We start from the raw sequence: 24,512 nt of genomic DNA, 5'->3' as shown, positions 1-24,512 counted from the left end.
CTGTATGGATTTATGTATGCTGCTGCTGCTGCTAAGTTGCTTCAGTCGTGTCCGATTCTGTGTGACCCCATAGACGGCAGCCCACCAGGCTCCTCTGTCCCTGGGATTCTCCAGGCAAGAATACTGGAGTGGGTTGCCATTTCCTTCTCCAATGAATGAAAGTGAAAAGTGAAAGTGAAGTCGCTTAGTCGTGTCTGATTCCTAGCAACCCCATGGACTGCAGCCCACCAGGCTCCTCTGTCCATGGGATTTTCCAGGCAAGAGTACTGGAGTGGGGTGCCATTGCCTTCTCCATGGATTTATGTATACATACGGGTTTATGTATGGATGTGAGAGTTGGACTAGAAAGAAAACTGAGCGCTGAATTGATTCTTTTGAACTGTGGTATTGGAGAAGACTCTTGAGAGTCCCTTGGACTGCAAGGAGATCAAACCAGTCAATCCCAAAGGAAATCAGTCCTGAATATTCATTGGAAGGACTGATGCTGAATCTGAAGCTCCAATACTTTGGCCACCTGATGCGAAGAACTAACTCATTGGAAAAGACCCTGATGCTAGGAAAGGTTGAAGACAGGAGGAGAAGGGGATGACAGAGGATGAGATGTTTGGATGGCATCACCGACTTGATGGACATGAGTTTGAACAAGCTCTGGGAGTTGGGGATTATAGGAAAGACTGGCGTGCGGCAGTTCACAGGGTCGCAAAGAGTCAGACATGACTGAGTGACTGAACTGAACCCAGGTTTACTATTTTTATAAGCTTAATTTATCACAAGAATTTAATGCTTAGGGGAGATTTTTATTAAAAAAATAATTTTATTTATTTATTTTTGGCTGTGCTGGGTCTTTGTTGCTGCACAGGCTCTTCTCTAGTTGTGGCGAGTGGGGGCTACTCTCCAGTTGCAGTGCAAGGGCTTCTCATGTGCTGGCTTCTGCCATTGCTGAGCATGGGTTCTAGGTCACGTGGGTTTCAGTAGTTGTGGTTCCTGGGCTCCAGAGCACTGGCTCAGTAGTTGCGGCACACGGGCTTAGTTGCTCTGCAGCACGTGGGATCCTCCCGGACTAGGGGTCGAACCAGAGTGTCCTGCGTTGGCAGGTGGATTCTTTACCACTGAGCCTCTTAAGAAGTTTGGGCAGGGGGAGGTTGGGTAGGGGTTGGGGCGGTGGATTTTTAAGTGAAATGATTGAAATACTTACAGATATTGACTATACTATTGGGGGCCTATGAAAGTACTTTGTGATAAATTTTAATTTAAATTTGAGGTACTTTCTTTTATAAGTTGGCAAAAATTTTCAGTTACTAGAAGTAAGGAAGTATTGTAAAGCTTGGTTGTGATTCAAATCCAATATCTGTAATTTTCTGTACTGAGTGCTCTGGGTCACTTACTCAACCTCAAAATCATTAGCTTTATCAACCATAAAATGTATTGATAAAATGTTTCTCACAAGATGGTGGGAAATGGTGGTGGTGGTGGTTTAGTCTCTAAGCTGTGCTTGACTCTTCGTGACCCCAGGCTCCTCTATCTATGTGATTTCCCAGGCAAGAATACTGGAGTGGACTGCCATTTCTTTCTGCAGGAGATCTTCCTGACCCAGGGATCGAACCAGATCTCCTACACTCCAGGCCAATTCTTTACTGATCAGCTTTATCAGCTATAAAACATATTGATAAAGTGTTTCTCACAGGATCATGGGAAATATACAGATATAAAAAGAGCTTAACATATTGTGTTGCATAGCACTTTCTAGAATTATCTTAGTTTAAATATGTGGTCTTCCAGAATAATTTACTATTTACTTAGAGTCTAGACTTCCCTGGTGGCTCAGATGGTAAAGCATCTGCTTAAAATGCAGGAGACCCGGGTTCGATCCCTGGGTCGGGAAGATCCCCTGGAGAATGAAATGGCAACCCACTCCAGTATTCTTGCCTGGAAAATCCCATGGACGGGGGTGCCTGGTAGCCGACACTCCACGGGGTTGCAAAGAGTTGGACACGACTGAGCGACTTCACTTTCTTTCTTAGAGTCTAAGATAGACCTCATATGTCTCCACGACATGAGAATTTTGCTTGATGTTTTACCTTTCAATTCAAAGGTTATGTTTTCCTGTCTCAGAATGAAATCATATAAATTATAAAAGCTCAGGACAATAAGAATAAATGACCAAATAATTGATAAAATCATCACATAATTTGGCTGCATCAAATGTTAAACGAAAAATGAGGACTGAGTAGAAAAAGGAAAGAGATGGAGGCTGAGGAGGGAGGGATACTTAGAAAAGAATTCGAGTGATTTGAAGGAGAAGAGGGTTTGGTGGGGAGTGTCATTTGAGATAAAGAGAAAGGATGTATACTTAAGATTCCATAGGGTGGAACTAGGTTTTGGAAGATCAGATAGCAAGCAGAAGAATTTTTTCATTGTCCTGTCTGGTAGTTTTAAAACCACCACCACAAAAAAAAAAAAAACAAAAAAACAAAACAGGCATTGATATTTGATCAGTGGCACACTGATTGATGCAAAATATTTAAATTAAATTTTAAAAACACAAACTTTTCAGAGACAGAATTATAAAACTTGTGGAGTTGTGCAGATTGTCCTTCTGCTGAGGTCATGATAAGTCACTTCAGTCTGTCTGGCTCTTTGAGAGCTTAGCAGGCAACTAGCCCATGGGTCTCAGAGTCTGACAAGATTGAGCAGCTTAGGATGCTCGAACAGACGCACGGACTGTAGACCCCCAGGCTCCTCTATCCAGGGTTATTCTCCAAGCAAGAATACTCTAGTGGGTTGCCATTTCCTTCTCCAGGGGATCTTCCCAACCTAGGGATTGAACCAGAGTCTCTTATGTTTCCTGCACAGGCAGGTTCTAGCTCCATCTGGGAAGCCATCCAGTGAGGTCAACTAAGAGCTATCTGAGATTACCCCTGACCTCCCATTCTAGAGCACATTCCTTAGTCAGGCAGCTGTTTCTCTCTTTCCTACCTACAAATAAAGCAATGATCACTTCTTTCAGCAAACAATGAACTCGGGCATTGTTCTCTAATAAAAACTATTCAATGGTTTAGGATAAAATGGGATGGCTAAGGAAAGAACTGAATCAGTCTCAGGTAATGCTTGTGAAGAATTTCTTCCTGTGAAAATTGTCACTATATACATGATGTTCATGAAGAACAAAAATAAACCACCAACAAAAACATTTATGTAGTGCCTACCAGGTAGTAACCCCTTAATTAGACCTTGATGGTGGTGTAGTCGCTAAGTCCTGTCTGACTCTTTTGACCCCATGGACTGTAGCCCACCAGGCTACATGGGATTCTCTAGGCTCGAGTGCGTTGCCATTTCCTTCTCCAGTGGATCTTCCCAACCCACGGATTGAATTCCGGTCTCCTGCATTGCAGGCAGATTCTTTACCAGCTGAGCCACAAGGGAAGACATTGGAGGTATAGGAAAGAATGAAATATTCACCTGGCCACAGAGACTGAAATGCCTGAAGAAGGTCCCTGACTATTGGGCATTTCTAAGAACTCATTAGAATGCAAATTAGGGCTCCACCTCAGATCTACCCCAAGAAGACTGTTAGGGCGGGGCCCAGAAATCTGTTTGAATAAGCTGAGATGATCCTAGTGTTCACTGAACTTTGATAACCTCTGGCCTAGATTTATTGTATGGATAGGATGTGAAATGTGACCAGTTCCCTACCTGATGATGAGAGGGAGGGATTGAGGGAGTAGCTGAATAGATCAAAGCTCCTAGGTTTCCATTTTTCTTGCTCTTTTCCCGAAAGGAAATACTCAGGATTACAAAGAAAGGGAAGCTTTTCTCTGAAAAAAACCATGTGCGTGCTCAGTCGCCCAGTCGTGTCAGACTCTCTTCGACCCCATGGACTGTAGCCCGCCAGGCTCCTCTGTCTATGGAATTCTCCAGGCAAGAACACTGGAGTGGGTTGCCAATCCCTTCTCCAGGGGATCTTCCCCACCCAGGGATCCAACCGAGGCTTCCCACATTGCAGACGGATTCCTCACCCTTTGAGTCACCAGGGAAGCTTCCTTAATCATGGTTTTCTTTAAATACCTAAGCTTGATTTTAGTATTCAAGGAAGCTTTAGAAACATATATACAATGCAATGGTATAAAAGGGTAAGAGAAAAAAGCCAGGGCAAAAAATAAATAAAATTATAAAAAAACAAGAATAGGTATGAATTTGGTGCATAGATAATGTACTCATGATCTCCTACTTTGTTTTCACCCGGCTCCTGTAAAAATATTTTATCTCTATTCTCTGTCCTTCACTGATTTCTCTTTGTGCTGGTTTGATTTAAAATGTTTACTCAGTGTTAGATAAAATAGATACAGAGGAAATGATTATAAATGGTGGGAAGGTATTTCAAGTTGGATAGTTAGAGAAAGGAATCTCAGAGGAAGTGATATTTGAGCTGAAAACTGTAGGGAGGAAAGAGGGCTGAAAGAAAAAGCGAACGTGTTAGTTGCTCAGTGACCCCAAGACTGTAGCCCGACTCTTTGTGACCCCAATGATTGTAGCCCACCAGTCTTCTCTATCCATCGGATTCTCTGGGCAGGAGGCCAGATCATCTAGAACTGTGTTAGCCTTTGAATTTTATCCTAAGTGCCATGGGAAGTTATTAGAAATGATTAGAGGGAATTCTCTCCAATGGTAGGACCCTGAGATTTCACTGCTGAGGATGCCAGTTCAATCCCTGGTGGGGGAACTACAATCCTGAAAGCCACACAGCCAAATTAAAAAAAAAAAAAAAAGAAACTCGATTAAGGTTTTAGTATAGTATTCTGGTTGTTGAATTCACAGACTGAGGGAACAAACTTATGGTTGCCAGGGTGCAAGGATCAGGTGAGGGATAGTTGGGGAGTTTGGGATGGACATGTCTACGCTGATATATTAAAAATGGATAACCCACAGGGGCTTACTATATAGCATGTGGAACTCTGCTTATTGTTATGTGGCAACCTGGATGGGAGAGGTTGGTCTCCCTCCCCAGGTTGGTCTTTTCTGATGAAATTAGTAGAGATATTAACAACTCATTGTTTTTGCTATTGTAAAATGAAATCTGTCCACATTTGGAAAACCTGCAAATTCAGTGAACCAATTAAAAGATGCTTGCTCCTTGGAAGAAAAGCTATGACAAACCTAGACAGGTCTCTCCTGGGGGAGAATGGATACGTGTTTATGTGTGGCTGAGTCCCTTGCTCTCCACCTGAAACTGTCACAACATTGTTAATGGGCTATATTTCAATATAAAATAAAAAATTGTTTTTTTTTTTTTTTAAAAAAGCTCTTACCCCCCCAAAAGATAGTATTCTGGCTGTTGTGCTGATGATTTAGAGATAGGAGTGGGGCAGGATTGAGTATGAACTAATAGAGGTGAGGAATTGATGGTGGCTTACATGGTGCTTCCAAATGAAATTTTAAAGTGAGTTTGGGGTCTGACTCAAGAATACTGGCATGGGTTGCCATTTCCTCCTCCAGGGGATCTTTCTGACCCAGGGGTCAAACAGGCATCTGTGCATTTGCTGGCAAATTCTTTATCATCTGAGCCACCAGGGAGTTGGGGGAGGGAAAGCCTTATTGATTAAAATCCAAAAGTGTTACAGGTATGTTAATGTGGAGTGCTTATTAGACATTGAATTGCAGATGAGTTGGGAGTGCCGGGTCTAGGTAGATGATTAAATAAACGTTTGGAAGTAAATGTGGATTACCTAGGGAGATATTAGAACTAGAAGGAAAGGAACCAACACTGACCCTTGAAGCCTGTGAAAATTTAGAGGTTCAAGAGGATTCAAAGCCAAAAAAAAAAAAAAGAATGCTGAGAAACAGGCAAATTAAGTAGAAGGGATGTCATTTACAAGATCCTGATTGCAAAGAAAGGAAACTGTTCCTGGCCAACTATTTTGACTGCTGAGAGCTCAAGATAAGGCCAGGAGTTACCACTGACTTTCTAAAAGCCTTCATTTTTGTAATGGATCAGTGTTCTGCTTTGGTTTTTCAGTCTACATTATGTTCAGGGAGGCAAGACAAGCTCAAGGATTTGAAAGGACCCAGTAAAAAACAACTGGTGTAAATTCAAATCCAGATGATAAGTAGAGGATAAATATTTGCAATTTGTATAATAAGGGGATGGTCTATTTAATGTATATCTTAAAATTAAGAAAAAAAGACCAAAAACCTGTCAGGTAAAAAACAGCTGAAAGGCTTAAACATGGTTCACAGAAATATTAAAAATAAACATTTTTATGAAGAACCTTTTCTAAACAGTTCTTCAAGACAAGAGGCATGATTTTAAAAATTTGCATATCTCTTTAATTTTTGATTTATATCTATTCTAACATTCTATCCATTGCAATGTTATTTTAGCTGGAGTCCATGAAGAAAATCTGTCCTCACACTAGGACATAGTTGGGAAAGGGGAGATCATTCTATACCTTTTCAGATAATTGTTTGTTTTTAAATCATATTAATGAATGTTGTGTCCTCGGTAACACGAAAGTTCACTGATTTTATACTTTGAATCCACTTTACCCTTTCATAATCTTGTAATATCATGCATTGAGCTTTTAGAAAATAATTTGTTCAGTCACTCAGTTGTGTGACTCTTTGTGACCCCATGGACTGCACCATACCAGGTTTCTCTGTCCTTCACCATCTCTGGGAGCTTGCTCAAACTCATGTCCATTGAGTCGGTGATGGCATTCAGCTATCTCATCCTCTGTTGTCCCCTTCTCCCACCTTCTAACTTTCCCAGCATCAGGGTCTTTTCCATCAGACATTTCTTCATATCAGGTGGCCAAAGTATTGGAGATTCAGCTTCAGCATCAGTCCTTCCAATGAATATTCAAGACTGATTTCCCTTAGGATGGACTGGTTGATCTCCTTGCAGTCCAAGGGACTCTCAATCCTTTTCTCCAACACCACAGTTCAAAAGCATCAATTCTTTGGTATAAAGATCAACCATCTTTATACTCACCTCTCACATCCATACAAGACTGCTGGAAAAATCATTGCTTTGACCATATAGACCTTTGTTGGCAAAGAAATGTCTCTGTTTTTTAATACATTGTCTAGGTTTGTCATAGCTTTTCTTCCAAGGAGCAAGCATCTTTTAATTGGTTCACTGAATTTGCAGGTTTTCCAAATGTGGACAGATTTCATTTTACAATAGCAAAAACAATGAGTTGTTAATATCTCTACTAATTTCATCAGAAAACACCAAGTATCGGGAAGCTGTCAAGCTTAGAATAGTAGATACAAGTTTTCTAAAACTCTCATTTTTGCTTAAAAGCTCAGATTTTATCATTGGGAACTAATGCACTTAGTTTCCTTGAGATGACAGTGTTTGAAAAAACGTCTTTCCAAATCACTACATGTGAATGACCACAGTCTTTCTACTAAAAATGACCTATGAAAAAAATAGCACTAGTATAGCTTGCAACTTAATCAGAAAAAAATGCATTTTTGTGAGACATCCATTGTTTTTCCATAAGCAACATAAATGTTTTACACATTTCTATCTTGTCACCTGGTATGCTAAATCCTATCTTTTTTTTTTTTTTTTGACAGCATGGCTCAGCATTTGAGATCATAGATCCCTGACCAGGGATCGAACTTGTGTTCCCTGAATTTGAAGTGCAGAGTTTTAACCACAGGATTGTGGGAAGTCCCTAAATTCTGTCCTCAATGGTTGAGATTTAATATTTTACCACAGCAACAAGAAATATGAATGTTTTTAATTAAAACAGATTTTTTTTTTAAAAAACTGGAAGTCTACAAATAGGTAGAGAAATACAGTAAATGACTGTGGTCCTGTTTGCTGCTACTTCCTTGATGGTAGGACACCAGCAGTTTTATCTACTATCAGTGCAAATGTCAACATAGTGAAAAGGCAAATCAAGTCTGCTGCTTTAGCATGTACCCTAGCAAAATAACAATGTCTTCATACATTGAATATATAAGAATAACAGCTTCAGAATTTTTATTGTTTCATGTATCTTAAAAATTAAAAAAGAGTAAAAGGCCTAGATGATGTCATGGTCCATGCATGGGCTGGAAAAGAATTTTCAGACATCAGGCAGAATGAGAAGAGAATAAAGTTTATTAGAGAGAGAGAGAGACAGAACAGTATTAGAATAGTGGGTTGGTTCAAGGGAGAGCCGAACACTTCGGCAGGCTTGCAGCCAATATTCATAGCCTCAAGACAGAAAATTCCTACTGGAATGGTGTCATTAGGTGTCAGGAAACTGGCCGGTTTAGATCTGGAGGCTCATGGCAACAATTGCTATGGGGCTTGGTCAGTTCCAGAGATTTTTATCCTGGGATCTTGGTACAGGGCTTCACACCTGTGACCTTGGTATAGGGCTCCACAGTAGATGGTCAAGTTTGGGCGGAATTGCAAGTATGAGAGGCAAAAAGAAGCCAATGAATCCAGAAATAAAAGTTTTGGAGTTCTGCTTTCTTTCAAGTTAATTCTTTGCAAGAGATGTTGTTAAAAAGAGCTGGCTAATGAGACAGAATGGGCAAATGTAAATCTGGTGTTACAGTGTCATCGGCAATGGCTACAGATGGGGTTAGACAAGGAAACTAAGGCGATTCCTCATTGGGAAAGATTTCCAAATTCAGTAGGTAATACATTTTAATAATATAATTAAAATATATCTAGGGAAAAGGTAGAATTGTTGCTCAAACGTTATCAGAATTGTCTGGAAATGGGGATGCACGGATTATAGATCACTTGTTCTGTTTTCTTAAAATATATTTGTATATATGCACATATGTGCATATGTATTACCTACATGTATTTATGCACATACTTTGTTGTTTAGTAGCTCAGTCCCGTCCCTCTGGCAAGTTCCTCTGTCCAGGGACTTTCCCAGACAAGAATACTGGAGCTGATTGCCATTTCCTTCTCCAGGGGCGGGCGTGGGGGGTGGGGGTGGGGGTCTTCCTCACCTAGAGATGGGACCTGTGTCTCCTGCATTGCAGGCAGATTGTTTACCACTTAGCCACCCAGGAAGCGAAAATATGTACATTTGTGCTGTGTTGCGCTTAGCCGCTTCAGTCTTGTCTTGACTCTACGACCCCATGGACTGTAGCCCGCAAGGCTGCTCTGTCCACGGGATTCTCCAGGCAAGAATAACTGGAGTGGGTTGCCATGCCCTTCTCCAGGGAATCTTCCTGACCAGGGATCTAACCGATGTCTCTTACATCTCCTGCATTGGCAGGCAGGTTCTTTACCACTAGCGCCACGGCCAGATCCCATATGTACATATAAATACGTGCAATTTCCCTTCAGTATTTTTGAAAAGGTTTATTTACTTGGGGTTTGTGGCTTCCCTCATGCCTGCAACGCGGGCGACCTGGGTTCCATCCCTGGGTTGGGAAGATCCCCAGGAAATGACAACCCACTCCAGTATTCTTGTTTGGAGAATCCCATGGACAGAGGAGCCTGGTAGGTTATAGTCATGGGGTCGCAAAGAGTCAGAGACAACAGAGCGACTTAACTTTCTTTTTTTTTTCTTTCATTTATTTTTTTAGCAAACATCCTTCAACGGCCTAGTCTCTGGTGTGACACGCCTTACCCTTCAGGCACAAAAATGGCGCCTCAGCCAGGCGCATGCGCACTTGTGGAGCTCCAGGGCGCGCCTCTCAGGCAGAGAGAAGCTTGCGCGCCTCCAAGCCAGACGTGAAAAGGAGTGCCTCCTTGGAACGCGGCGACACACCATTTCCCGTCCGTCTGGTTTAAGGAGCCCTCACGTTGTGGATCTCTGCGAGCAACTAGGTGAGTGAGGGATTCCTTTGGCTTGCGACTGGAGTGCCTGAGGCTAGGCTCTGTCTGCTTTTAGTTCCAGAAGTTCCTTTCCTGCTCTTTGCCACAGTGTGCTTTCCTTTGAGCGTGATTTTTCTTCTTTTCTTTTTTTAATGACTTACTGGGAAGCACTTTGCTATTTTGTCACTTGTTAATTATTTTCAATAACTTGAAAGTCTCGGAGAACTTGACCATTGGTGGAATTCATCGTGGCTCGTTCCTCAGGCTCGTGGCTGCAGAAGGTTTGCTGGATCCAAAGAGTCCAGGACCCTTGACTGCGGAGGACGGAGGCTGCCGAGTGCGTCTGCCCTAGAACCCCGCACTCCTTTCCCGTTCGGCGTGTGGGGAGGTGTATACCGCCTTAGAAACAGCCTGATCATCTCCACCGAGGGCCACCTGCCGGGATGTCCAAAAGGCCCCGCTCCCAGTTAGAGCAAGACACCCCAGGAGGTGTCCGCTGTGAGACACGCCCGCAGCCACCGCAGCTGTTCCGCAGTGGTGACCAAATGGCGGTTTGTGGCCACAGACTCCCGCCCCAGGAGCGTGGGAGTCCCGTGGTGGTGAATGAAGTGCCAGAGGCGGCCGAGAAGTACAGGGTAAGCTTCGTACAGATCCCAGACCACCCTGCCATTTTGGCTGCCTCCTCTTCTCATTAATTACCTTATTTGTTTGGGGAACAGGTATTCTGATCCTTCAAGGCCATTCCTTTAGTTGATGTTGATCAACGGAATACTAGATAAGTACCAAATGCAGACCTTCCACGTGTAGTCAGGGCTATTGGCCTTTCAGTTGTCTAAGGTTAGGAATCTAGCTGTTGTAAAGCAATTACTGTGATATATTTCTCTGCAGAAGTTATTCCAGGAGATGTTGGACACATTGAAGGAGAAACTTGAAGCAGCTAAAATCATACTGGCTGATGAACAAGAAAGAATGGTGATGATGCAGGTCAGTGCTTATCTTGATTCTTGGGCGGAAATTACCTATAATGTTGGCTAGCAAATAACATAAACAGCATCGTAAGACCAATGGCACAGCAGGAAAAGTTACTTAAAAATCCATAGGTAGGAAAAGTATTAATTTCTTCATGTATAAAGAGCTCTTAAAAGTCAGTAAGCAGGGGACTTCCCTGGAGCTCCAGTGGTTAACACTGGACACAGATCCACTTCAAGGGACATGGGTTCACTTCCTGTTCAGGGAACTAAGATACTGCAACAAAAACAAAATGTCAGTAGCAGAAGACTAGAAACTCAATAGAGAAATGATCAAAGACATGAGAGCTTGCAGAAAAGCAAATGCAGATAATCTTTTGAGTAGACTGAATTGGTTCATATGCTTGTGTTAAGAGAAATACAAATTAACTATATTAAATTTGTTAGGGAGATGGCATTTTTATACCTTATTTATAAATATAAAAAAGACTGATAATGCAGTTAACAATGCTGTAGGAGATTGAGCATCATTTGTACTTTGGATGTGGCAGTGTAAATCCTGAAGGCATTTAAAGGTCAATGTAAGAATTTCTATTCGGGGCGTGTCAATTAGGAGTTTGGCATTGACATGCACTGCAGGAGGATTCCAGGCCGATTCTTTACTGCTGAGCCACCCAGGAAGCCCTAACATATTCACAGTACTATATATAAAATAGAAAATTAACAAGGACCTACTCTAAAGCACAGGGAACTATAGTCAATATCTTGTAAAAGTCTGTCAAGGGAACAGAAGCTGAAAAATAATATATAGACTGTAAGAGGGTGAGACCACAGGTAGGGAGTACCTGAAGGGGACTGTTTGCAATAATCAGGGCCACGTGATGGTGAACTGTGGCGGGAGGGGTAGTGGAAGTGGTGAGAACAGTCAGGGTCTTGATAAATCTTCACTCAGTAGTGTCATGAGGTTAAATATGGTCATTTTGTTGTGGTTGTTTTGGCTGCACCATGCTGCATGTGGAATCTTAGTTCCCTGACCAGGGATCGAACCAATGCCCCTTCAGTGGAAATGCAGAGTCCTAACCACTGGACCTCCAGGGAAGTCCCTAAATACAGTTGTTAAGCCAACTACTCCCAATATATGTCTCTAGCTCAGACTTTCCAAGTAGTGGGCTTTCGTGTCCAACTTTCTGCCTAGTATCTCTCCTTGGATGGCTGACTTATCAAAATCAACATATCCTAAACTGAGTTGCTGATACACTTCCCCATGTCTAGAATCTGTCCCATCCATAGTTCGCATTTTATGTTTTGGCAGCTCTGTTCTTTATCTAAAAACCTTGGGGTCACCCGTTGATTCCTCTTCTCTCATCCACTGTCCAAAGCATCAGCAAAAGCTGTTGGTCCTACCTTCCAGTTTTCCTGATCTCCTGCTCTTTGGTCCTGAAGTTGTGTAGATTCCTCAGTTTCCTGTCAATGAACATGTCTCTATCTGCATTTCATGTTCTAAAATTGTGTTGATACCTTGGCTGATGTTGACCCTGAAATTCCCTTTGTCCTTTGTATCTATGCCTATTATTTCCTCTCCAGTACTTTCTATTTCCTTGGATTTATATTAGAATTATAGATGGAAAAGGATGTCTATAGTATTTAACCTGAAATCTCATTTCTGTGTCTATGATGAAGAAAGAGGAGCAGAATTTTAAAGAAATGATTGAGTCTGAATATAACATAAGGATCCGGTTGATGACTGAAGAAAATGAGATGAATTTGCAAAGCCTGCAAGGCAGATTCAACCTGAATTTAAGACAAACCAGTCAGAACCAACTGATGGAGTTTGCCACGAACCTAAAGGAGAAGTTCCAGGAAACACTACAGGTGAGATATGCAACGTGGCATCCTTACAATATTTGGGAAATGAAAGAAAGAAGAGCTAAAATGGCACAACCACTGACAACTATGCTTTTATTAAAATAATGTGTATATATATAGTCACCCCACAGTTCTATTCCTGATAATTTGTTTTGCAGATACATTTGCATGCATATAAAAAGACACACTCATAAGGGATGTTGTAAAATGATTTCAGTACAGAGCCATGGCTTAGAGAAAGTCTCTGAAGCCAAACTGATGTGATTCCTAACTGGGTTCTGTAATATACTAGTCTCATTGGCCACTTTCCCTGGTGGCTCAATGGTAAAGAATTCACCTTCGTTTGGTCCCTGGTCTGGGAAGATCCCCTGGAGGAGGAAATAGCAATGCGATCCAGTATTCCTACCTGGGAAATCCCACAGACAGAGGAGTCTGGTGGGCTACAGTCCATGGGATCACAAACTGTTAGACACAAATGAATGACCGAATGACAATAGGTGGCTTTAGACATTCTGCTTAAGCTCTGGCTTACTTTCCTTAGATGTAAAATGATAATGGCCCTGAGTTCATAATATTGTGTGATAATCTACATGAAGCTCTTTAAATAGTGTTTGTACATGTGTTCATTATTGTGTAATGTAAATGTAAGTTTAAGTGTTGTTATTACTTTAACATTTGTTGATAGCAGGAGAGTGGATTCAACCTGTATCCATCAATATTGGACTCATGAAATGCATTGTATAGGACATACAATGGAATGCTCTTTAACCTTTAGAAAAGATAACATGGCTTTAATATGTATGGATAAGGAATGCTCTCCAGGAGCATATTATCTATTAAGAAAAAAAGCAAGTTGCCAGATCAGCAGTGGAATATGACATCACTTGTGTTAAGAAAAGAATAGCATGAACATTCTCATACGTGCCTAGATGGAGCATCTTTGCAAGAGTAGGAAGGAACCTCGTATCAGTGGTTTGATTATGTTTTTTATTATTGGTTGAATTTAATTTTTAATTAAATTATAGTAAGTCTTAGTTTTAATGAAGGAAATAAGAAACTTCCTGAACAAAACTGAACAGCCAAAAAAAGAAAGTGACCTGTTTTAGGTCCAAGTTGTGAACTGATTAAGTAGATAGAAGGATACTGTCCACATCAACATAGATACAGTATGTCAGAGAATCAAGGGTCTGTTGAGGTGTCGTGCTTGACACAGAGGAATATCCTGGCCTTACCCAGTTACGTCTGTTTCTGGGTTGGCAGGCAATAGAGTGGGTTTTTAACGAGATGGTTGAATTAGCCAGTAAGAGAAACTGCCAGTTGTTGAATAGTAATAAAGAGATGCTTCTGCAGAGACTGAACTTTCTGGGGAGAGAGAACATGAAGAAACTGAAGGAGAGTGAAGTCAGGCTTTCTGAACAGATCTGCAGCCTCCAGCAGATCACCACAGAGCTCGAGAGGAAGTGTAGGCAGCCTGCCTCAGTGTTGCTCCAGGTAAGAGTCTGGAAATAACCTTCACTACAGTATTTGAGAAATGAGACGTGGATAGTACTCATTAGGAGTCAGTGCTAGAATACAGTACCCAGTGATCTTCAGGCCTACTTGAAGACTGTCAAAAGCATTATGACTCATCCTAAAATCATAGTATGTACAGAGCTGCTTCACTGATCAATAGTTAAGTTTGAATTGACATGCCCTTTACTAGGGTAAGTGGGCTTCCCCAATGACTCAGTGGTAAAGAATCTGCCTGCAGTGCAGATTTCCAGCCCTGGGTTGAGAAGATCCCCTGGAGGAAGAAATGGCAACCCTCTTCAGTGTTCTTGCTTGGGAAATCCCATAGACAGGGGAGCCTAGTGGGTATACTCCATAGGGTCACAAAGAGTTTGTCACGACTCACTGCGTGTGCGCACGCGCCCACACACACACAGACACACACACACTGGGAGTAAGAATGCAGAGTCCAGAGCATTCAGACTCAGCACACACACACACACACACACACACACACACACACACACAGAGTCCAGTGAGTGCCAAGGCATTCCCAGTATCGTATATTTTAAATTTTGTTCAGGTGCATGCTTTGGGACTTCCTTGGTGGTTTGGATGGTAAAGAATTTGCCTACAATGCAGGAGATCTGGGTTCGATCCCTGGGTTGGGAAGATCCCCTGGAGGAGGGCATGGCAACCCACTCTAGTATTCTTGCCTGGAGAATCCCATGGACAGAGGAACCTGGTGGACTACAGTCTGTGGGGTTGCAAAGAGTCAGACACGATTGAGCAACTAAGCACAGCACAACATGGTTACCATTTTCAATAAGTACATTTTTATATTTTAAAGACTATACAAAAAAAAAAAAAAACTATTCAGATGCACCTGGACATAAACAGTTAGGTTCTGTCGTAGAGCCAAGCCTCGTTCCAGACGGCACAGACAGGTGTGACCCAGTTACGTTCAGTTCCTGACCTCGTTCCAGCCACCGTCCCCAGCGTCACAGGCTAAGTTCCTGCCGCCCCCAGTATAGAAATCAGGTAGATGGGCAGAATTTGAATGAGGAGCATCCTCTATGTGAAGTAGAGAGGATTATTTCCCTTGGGAATATAACAGTGATTTCAAGCATTTTTTTGATTTCCTGTTCAGTGTTGAAATTTGATATCTGAGAATTAGCACCATGAGGCTGAAGAAATTACTTGGAAATCGAGTTTTGTTATTATGAGAGAAAATATTTTCATGAGGACAAGTCACAAAAGGCTTGGCTCAAATACCCCCTAGTAATTTTTTTCCTCTTTTTTCATCCTATAGAATGCAAAATATGCTTTGGAAAGGTAAGTTAATCATTTTGGAAACATTTGGGTCAGATTCACAGTCTGATATGTGAGCACACAAGGGTGGAGTTTTGGGATGTGGGTAGCAATGAGAACCACCTACTGGATGGAGGAGCCTGAGGTCTGCATGGATAACTGAGATTATCATTTCTTTAACAGGAGTGAGTCACTACTATATCAGTTTCTACAGCCCGCCCAAATCACAGACCTGAGTTTGTGCCAAATAACAGGAATGAGCAAAATGCTCAAAGTGCTGCAAAGTAAGTTGACACATGTCCATGATCACAGGACATTTTATATTTGTATAAATTCCAGACAGCTGAAGGATTTAAAGAGACTCTATTTGCAGATATTTCTCCCATGGTTTGTATTTTCATTTACCTAGTAGTATCTTTTGAAGAGCAGAAGTTTTAGATTTTGAAGTTCAGTTTATCATTTTCTTTCCTATGGTTTGTTCTTTCTGTGGCCTAAGAAATTTACCGCAACAAAGATTTCCTTCTAGAAGTTTTACAGTTTTAGTTTTTGCTCTTAGGTCTTATTCATTTGAAGTTACTATTTACGTACTATTCAAGACATGGTACAACTCTCCTCCTTTTTTGTATATATGTGTATTCAGTTGTTCTAACATCATTTGTTGAAAATCACTTGAAAATGAACAGACCTGTTTTGAGTCTAATAGATTCATTGATCGTTATTTATATTTTTGGTAATATCATACTGGCTTGATTGATTATTCTATAGAAAGTCTTAAAATTGGGCACTGTGAGTTCTCCAGATTTTTTCTTTAAAAATAATTTTAGCTACTCTAAATTTTTCTCCACATAAATTTCAAAGTGAGCTTGTTGACTTCTACAAAAAGCCTGCTGAGGTTTTGGTTGGTGTTACACTGAGTCTGTAGAACAACTTGGGGATAAGGTGATATATCTCCACTTATTTAGGTCATCTTTGATTTCTCTCAACGGTGTTCTATAGTTTTCAGCTAATATTGTACATATTTAATTAGGCAGATACGTAAGTGTTTTTTACTTCTATTAGTGAAATTAAATATCAGTTTATTTCTTCCTTTCTAGTCTGTAAGCCTTTTCTGTATTTTTCTTAACCTATTGCACTTACTAGGACCTTCAATGCTTCAATGTAATGGTGAATAGGAGTGGTAAGAATCTTTTTCTTGATCTTAGGGAGAAAAGATTGTCTTTGACCATTAATGTTAGCTGTAGGTTTTTCCACAGCTGCCTTTTGTCATTTGAGGAAGTTCCCCATCTATTCCTGATTCAGTAAGATTTCGTATCATGAACAGATGGTGAACTTAAGAGATGTTTTTGTCTGTATCTACCAAAATATCCATTTTTTCTTTGTTAATGTGAATTATGTTTGCTTCATATGTTGAGCCAACTTTGCATTCCCAGAATAATGTTTTATCCATTTTATATATTGCCAAAGTGTATGTACTTTGGCAAGTGTTCTTTTAATGTTTTTAAAAGAATTTTTGCATTTATGTTAATGCATATTTTCTGTAGCTTTCTTTCCTTGTAATCATCCATTGGCATTTTAATACTTTATATTTTAATATTAAAATTTTAATATTTTAATATTTTATTTCTAGATAATCTTATTTAGTTGTCAAACCCACTTAGTCTTGCTTTTTTTAGTTTCCTGTATTCTATAGGACTAGAAGTTTTTCTTTTTTCTTTAAATATAGAAGTAAAATTTATTGTAGAGTTTATGCCTGGCAATTCCAGTAAGTAAAGTTCTTCAGATTTTTTTCTGCTAGTCTCACTTTGAGTGTGTGGTTAATGATTTTTTTTCAATAGTGAGCTTTCCTTTTTTCCTTAGATATTATTTTTATAAGTTCTTTTCAGATAGGAATAAAAGGTGTACATTCTTCCAGAGACAATTTGCATTTATTTCTGCCAGTCTTCTGAAAATCCTAGGATCTTGGGACAAGCTGAAATTTAAAATTTAAGGCTTGTGGTTTTTAAGACCACTTTAATACTGATGTGAATTAGGTCCAGAGATGCATCTTCACTTGCCCATAGAAGTTTCTAGTGGATTAGGTGGTAAAGAAAAAAATCAATGACTGCTACAGTTTTATGGCTTGACCAACTATAAAGTGATATGTTCCACTAAAAAGTAGAAACTGGGAAGGGATAGGTTTGGAGTTCCATTTTGGATGGAGAATGTTTGAAATTCCTGTGTTTTGTCCAGCTGGTATTTGTCATCTTTTTAAAGGAGTAAGTCATGAACATATCAGTTCAGTTTAGTCCCTCAGTCGTGTCTGACTCGGCGACCCCATGGACTGCAGCATGCCAAGCCTCCCTGTCCATCACCAACTCCTGGAGCTTGCTCAAACTCATGTCCATCGAGTCACTGATGCCATCCAACCATCTCATGAACATATAGAAGATATTTAAAACTGAGGCTAAATGAAGTCACTTAGGGTAAAAGAATATGCAGGGAGTAAAAAGGAAGATCCTGGGCCGATCTCTGAGAAGTCACAATATTTAGAGGCTGAACAGAAGGAGATGAGAAGGACCAGTTAGAGATATGAAGACACCTACCACTTTCAGTCAAGTATGAGAAATCACAGTGAGCCTTCTTGACTTCAGCTTGATTTTTCTGGAGGATTCTCACAGGTTTTCAGGCCTCTAATATATTCACTTTTGATTTACTCAGTGTTAGGGTCCTGCAGGCAGCAGTTCCCAGATGTTTCTGCTGCGCCCTGGTGATATTTAAGATAAGGAAGGAAGTTCAGTCACAGGCCAGAGTCATGAATCAACTGCTCTATAGGAGACTCCAGTGCTCCCGTTGGTTCCAGGCTTGGGGAAGATCTTTAGGGAGTTTAGATTTGGGTCTCAGGTGATACTGGGCCAGGACTGGGTGTCAGGTCATTCTTATGGCCTGGCAGAATTCCTTTCTGGTTTGAGAGGTGCTTTTCAACTCTCCGTAGTCCATTATTCATTGTTTTGTTCTTCTTCCTCAGATTGACCGCATCTCCTTCCATTATCTTACTGACTTTGTTTCTCTGTGATGTCCATTTGTTTAAAAATTTTATTTATTTGTGTATTTATTTCTGACCGCGCTGGCTCTTTGTTGCTGCACACAGGCTTTCCCTAGTTGTGGGAAATGGACTTCTCCCTGTCGTGGCGTCTCTTGTGGCGGGACCCCGCTTAGGCACATGGGTTTCAGTAGTTGCAACACACGGGCTCAGTAGTTACGGCTCACAGGCTGAGTTGCTCTGCAGCATGGGGAATCTTCCCGGACCAGGGGTCACACCCATGTCTCCTGCATTGGCAGGTGGATTCTTAATCACTGGACCACCAGAGAAGTCCCTCCATTACTTGAAACAGAGCTCAGAGGTCCCTTCATCTGGACTCTCCTAGATTGCCTCTCCAGTATTTGTGGCTGAGACTGGTGCCATCTCATTAGGAAGCCCCTGATGTTTGAAGTCATCAGTCACTGGCATTGACGAACCCCTCGGGTAACTAAATTTCTTTCTCCCTGCAGGACCTATAACTTTGGACCCTAAAACAGCTCATCCCTATCTGGTCTTGTCCGAGGATCTAAGAAGTGTGAGACTTAGAAACGTGCAGCGGGGTGTACCCGGTCACCCTGAGAGATTTGATTTCAGCGCCACCGTGCTGGGTGCGCAGAGCTTCACCTCAGGGCGGCACTACTGGGAGGTGGACGTGGGCAGGGCGGCGCAGTGGCAGCTGGGCGTGTACAGGAGCTCCACCGTCAGAAACAGCTCCAGAAATAAGGTCTTGCTCACAGGATCTCTCATGGGAACCGATCACACCTTCTGGACTTTCCCCCCTTTCAAAAGGGTCTCCTTGAGAGAGCAAGTGCACAGAGTTGGAGTTTTCCTGGACTACGAGTATGAGCAGATATCGTTCTATGATGCCGCAAAGAGCTCCCTCATCTATAATTTCTCTTATCTCGCCTTCCAGGGAGCTCTCAGGCCTATATTTTCTCTCAGTATCTCCAGTGGAGGTGTGAATTCAGACTCTTTGAGTATCTGCCTCCCTCATGTTTCTCCTTATAATGATACTCTTAGCCCTCAGCCCTCTTCGGTGTGAAATCTAATAACCACGAGAGCCCAGAATGTTACAAGCATGACCTTGTATAAATAATTTTTCAAAATAAGCCAGTAGAAGATTTTTAGCACTTGAGTTGGAGCCCAGTTGAGCACCCCAGAGCTTTTGCATTCATGTAGCCCATAGCCTCGCATAGAGTCGGACATGACTAAAGCAGCTTAGTATGAGGGCACAGCACGGCTTTCGATACCCTTTTCATGGAAGTGGTTGGATTTAAGCTGAATCATGAATGATAATAACTAAAGGACCCCACGCTAATTAGAACAGTAAGTGCCTATGTAGTATAAGATTGGGAAATTAGAGAAGAAAATAGTCTGGGATCCTTAAGACTGGGTTAAGGACTCTTGAGATTTCAGAAAATAGAATTGGGTATAATCAAGACTTTAGATTTGAGAATGTCATCAAAGTGACATGTGGAATGGAGACATCCTATTCCTGATGTTGCCAAGAGTTCTATCATCATTCCACATGAAGGACAACTTAATTTCCCCGGATACCTTATCTTGGTGGGGAGGATGTGTTTCAGAAAATGTGAGTATTTCCAAGTTGTTGCAAGTATTCTATTTCTTTCTTATAAGAAAATTAAATTTCTTAGAAGAAATTAGACAGTTTGATGCTTTGTAACGGTGTCTTGTGTTTGCCTTCGTCTTTCTCTATTTGATCACCCACTGAAAATTTTTTTCTGCAGCCTTGCTCGGGGGTTCGTACAATGCTAAGAAGACAATGAAATATTTATTAGAGGGACTTTTAATGAAAGGTTTATCATGCTGGATCTCCATGTTTTTAACAGCCTGTAAGTGTGTATTAATCCTTATTATTCGAATGTAGAAACTGAGGCTCAAAGGTGATCTTGGCTGAAGTGTTTCTCTGCAAAGCAACTATACTTGATATAAGGACAAATCCTGGAACATCACTGCACCAGTTACAGCTTCTTATATACAAACAACAGTTGCAATTTATAAAAATTCTGTTTACTTTTTTATTTTTAGTTTCTGGCTATGCTGGGTCTTTGTTGAGTGCAGGCTTTCTCTAGTTACAGCGAGTGGAGGCTATTCTTTACTGTCACTGCAGTGAGTCAGGGCTATTCCTTATTGTAGTTCCAGTCAGCAGGGGCTCCTCTAGTTGTGGTGCTCAGGCTTCTCATTGCATTGGCTTCTCTTGTTGCAGAGCTCGGGTTCTGGAGTGTGGACTCAGTAGTAGTGATGCACAGGCTTAGTTGCCCCTCGGCATGTGGAATCTTCCTGGACCAAGGCTTGAACCCCCATTGCCTGCATTGGTTGGTGGATTCTTAACCACTGGACCATCAGGGAAGTCTTTTTTTTTTTTTTTAATGTTTTGGCCACATTGCAGTGTGTGAAACTTCTCTCACCAGGGATCGAACCCATGTCCCCTGCTGCAGTGGAAGCACAGAATCTTAACCACTGAACCCACCAGGGAAGTCTGCGACTTTATATTTTATTTGGACAGTTCTTTGATTGCCTTTCCATGAGATTTAAGTACCATGCCTATTTCTGTTCATTCTTTTGTGTTAAACAGTCCTTAGACCATGAATTCTCAAATATGTATTGTAAATGAGGAAGAAAGCATTAAGTAGTGCTGTATATTATGGCGCTGGGTAAGTGACGCTTAGAAGTTAAAAGTCCTGGAAGAGAGCTGCACTCGTGTCAGAACCAAAAGGTCAATAAACAGATTCAGGCGAACTGGTGGTTGAGTTTGTTACAGCAGCCACAGTGAAGTACCACAGACTGAGTGGCTTACACCTCAAAAGTGCCTTTACTCGTAGTTCTGAAGGCTAGCAATGACGGTGTTGGCAGGTTCGGTTCCTTCTGAAGACGGCTGCATGCCTCTCTCCTGGCTTCTCGTGGTTGGCTGGAAATCTTTGTTCCCTTACAGGTGTACCACTCCCCTTTTCTGCCTCGGTCTTCACGTGATGTTCTCCCTGTGTCTGGTCTTTGGCCTTTAAAAAAAATAAATAAGGGGATTAATCACATTGGATTAGGGGTTCACCCTAGTGTATGGGCTCATTTTAACTTAATAGTGACCCTGTTTCCAAACAAAGTACAAGGAGTTAGGAATTTTTTCTTGGAGGTGGGTGGTGGTATAGCAGTTGAAACTTATGTGTGTGCTAAGTCACTTCAGTTGTGTCCAGCTCTGTGTGACCATGTGGACTCCAGGCTGCCAAGCTCCTCTGTCCAAACAAGAATACTGGAGTGGGTTGCTGTGCCCTCCTCCAGGGGATCTTTCTGACCCAGGGGATCTTTCTGACCCGCATCTCTTAATGTCTGCCTGCATTGGCAGATGGGTTCTTTACCACTAGTGCCACCTGGGAAGCCCATGGTGGGGGATGACAATTCAACCCACAGCATAAGGGTTAATGTAAACATAGTCTTTCATGTACAACAGCGAGTTTGTAAATTCTGTGTATCCTATAAGCACCTGAGGTTTTTTTTTTTTAATCCCAGTATTCATCACCTCTTACATCCCCCCACTACACATACATTAATTACATCAAGATCTCTGAGATTAGGGACTTCCCTGGCAGTTGCTGATGGCTCAGACGGTAAAGAATCCACCTGCAATGCAGGAGACCTGGGTTCTATCCCTGCGTCAGGAAGATCCCCTGGAGAAGGAAATGGCAACCCACTCCAGTATTCTTGCCTGGAGAGTCCCATGGACAGAGGAACCTAGCAGGCTATAGTCCGTGGGACTGTGAGTCAGACATAACTGAGTGACTAATATTTTTTCCGGCAGTCCAGTGGTTAAGACTTGGCATTCTAATGCGGGAATGCAGGGGTTGCAAGTTCAGTCCCTGGTCAGGGAGTTAAGATCACACATCCCTTGTGGCCAAAAAACCAAAACGAAAAAAACAAAAAAGATTTCTGGAATTGGAATCTAGGCATCACTTTTCCAAAGCTCTGTGGGTGATTTGCAACATGCAGCCAAGATTAAGAAGTAAGTTTAGTAAAGGCAAACAGAGAACAGCTGATTTGGTCAGTGACTACACCGCCTTTCGTGTGGCTTGTAATTTTAATCTGTCAGAGGTGCTGGATGTGTGGTGCTAGTGCTGGGGGGTCAGGCTGTTAGATCAGAGATCAAGGTGAGCCTGGACGCCTTCCTTAGTAACAAGCATGTGTAGTTCACATGACTGGGACTGCCAGTCAGGCTGCTCTCTTAGGAAGATTGTTGACTGGCTCAGGGGCAGTTGGAAGGTACTCTAAGAAACTACATGTCTTGGAAAACTGGACTCAGTAAGAGCTAGGCACTCTCAGGCCATTGGAAGAAGCTTCCAGTGGTTTAGAATAGGGGTCCCCAGTCCCCAGAATCAGGCCACACAGCAGGAGGTGAGCAGCAGGGGAGGGATATATGCATAACTATTATCTGAATATATATATATATGTATGTCTGTATTTTAAAGAGAATGAGGGGGAGACCAAGGCTTCCTTCCCACTGATTCTGCATTATGATGAGTTGTATAATTATTTCATTATATATCACGGTGTAATCAGAATAGAAATAAAATGCACAATAAATGCAATGCATTTGAATCATCCCCAAACCGTCCCCCTTCCCCCACCTGGGTCCGTGGAAAAACTGTCTTCCATGAAACCGTCTCTGATGCCAAAAGGGCCGGGGACCACTGCTTTAGAACACCTTGGGTTATCCCTCGACACTGGGGACATATCTACCCTTAGAACATTTCAAGTATGATAAGTGTATGTTGGGCAAAAAACTTAAGTAAAAAAATGCAGTTCCATTCTGTAGTTATAACTTGAAATGACTTCTCTGTCCCTATATAGATCACTTAAGTTGTGAGACTGTTTATAGCTGAACTGCTAACAAATTTCTGGGATGAGCCCAGGAAGGCTCACAGCCCATACCGGTCTAGACCTACTAGCCTCCGCTGGGAGTCAGGGCAGTCTGCTTGAAATAATCTGGGGTTAAAAGAAGAAAAGGTAAGTGACCTCACTGCAGTAATTCTCTTAATCTTGAATAAAGAAAAGGAATTGGGATAGAGGAGATAATGAATTCATGGAGAATGGGCAAGTGGTTTGAAACTTTGATTTCTTGGAGTGCCTGATTAGAATGTGATAAATGCCATCACTGGTACACTGAAGTTAAAAAGCACATGGATGGGAAATGAAGACAGTTGGCATTTTATCTGTCCTGACCGATGGGAAAGTATACAATGGAGTGGGACATTTGCCCTGAAGAGAACCAAATGTGAGATGAGAAACTCACCACAAGTGAGAGGAATTATGTGCAATAGATAAATGTGGTACAGTAACAAAAAGATTGAATTTAAGTATTACATGTTAAAATTTAAGTTGGTATATCTACTGTCTGCAAGGTAAGGTTCCAAATGCTTTATATGCATTACCTCATCTGAGTCTTCTAACTCTGAGATAGATGTTGTTTTATTGAGTCAAAAATATGCTAAAAACCTAGAGATAGCGTTACAAACTCTTGAAAAACCAGGCTATTCATTTCTTTCCACCCAGATTGTATCTCCTTAAAGGTATTCAGTGAGATCTGAGATTGACTGGAGGGGAAGGTGTGGGAAGTTGAGTAACGATAAGAAAGTGAAATCCATGTTTCTCGAAAGAAGCAGTTGAGGACTTCCCTGTTGGTCTGGGTCAGGGAACTAGATCCCATATGTCGCCACTGAGGGAAAAAAAAGATCCTGCATGCCTCAATTAAGACCCATAAGACCCAGCCCAACCAAATGAGTAAATTTTTTTTTTTTTTTTTTTAAAGAAGCAGTCTTTGGAGATTTAATGTAAAATTGTTTTCCTGGAAAGTATTTGTGTATTTGTATAATATTTTGAAACGTTATGTAAGCTTTTTTTCCCCCTAAATGAGTACTTAGTTTTGTGTTCATCCTAATGAATATTCTAACCTGGTAATCTTTAGTGTATTTGTGGGTGTTGTTTCAGATAGTACTGTCGTGATTCCAGATGCTGGTGGGTTTTCTCTTTG

The 24,512-nt window shown here is 41.5% G+C and overlaps 1 protein-coding gene and 1 non-coding gene across 2 annotated transcripts; both read left to right on the top strand.

The window, feature by feature from the left end:
* The first annotated feature begins 1,810 nt into the window (after window positions 1-1,810).
* On the top strand, window positions 1,811-1,882 carry TRNAF-AAA (transfer RNA phenylalanine (anticodon AAA)). Its single transcript has one exon. It is a non-coding gene; the product is annotated as a tRNA-Phe (tRNA).
* Window positions 1,883-9,629: 7,747 nt separating this feature from the next.
* Window positions 9,630-20,145, top strand: TRIML2 (tripartite motif family like 2). The gene is made up of 7 exons (XM_061404270.1): window positions 9,630-10,419; window positions 10,673-10,768; window positions 12,433-12,624; window positions 13,969-14,109; window positions 15,419-15,441; window positions 15,601-15,701; window positions 18,946-20,145. Exons 1-7 carry the CDS (start codon window positions 10,228-10,230, stop codon window positions 19,515-19,517), a joined length of 1,317 nt encoding a protein of 438 aa, XP_061260254.1. The 5' UTR covers window positions 9,630-10,227; the 3' UTR covers window positions 19,518-20,145.
* Window positions 20,146-24,512: the final 4,367 nt, after the last annotated feature.

This window comes from Bos javanicus, chromosome 27 (genome assembly GCF_032452875.1).
Source record: "Bos javanicus breed banteng chromosome 27, ARS-OSU_banteng_1.0, whole genome shotgun sequence".
In the NCBI taxonomy this organism is placed as follows: Eukaryota; Metazoa; Chordata; class Mammalia; order Artiodactyla; family Bovidae; genus Bos; species Bos javanicus.
This window is presented reverse-complemented; position numbering and strand designations above follow the sequence as displayed.

Bases quoted from the DNA above. Each gene is read 5' to 3' on its own strand.
- TRIML2 (XM_061404270.1), top strand. From the start codon at position 10,228: ATGTCCAAAAGGCCCCGCTCCCAGTTAGAGCAAGACACCCCAGGAGGT. The intron at 10,420-10,672 runs GTAAGCTTCGTA...ATTTCTCTGCAG, and splicing joins AGGCGGCCGAGAAGTACAGG to AAGTTATTCCAGGAGATGTT. The intron at 10,769-12,432 runs GTCAGTGCTTAT...TCTATGATGAAG, and splicing joins AAAGAATGGTGATGATGCAG to AAAGAGGAGCAGAATTTTAA.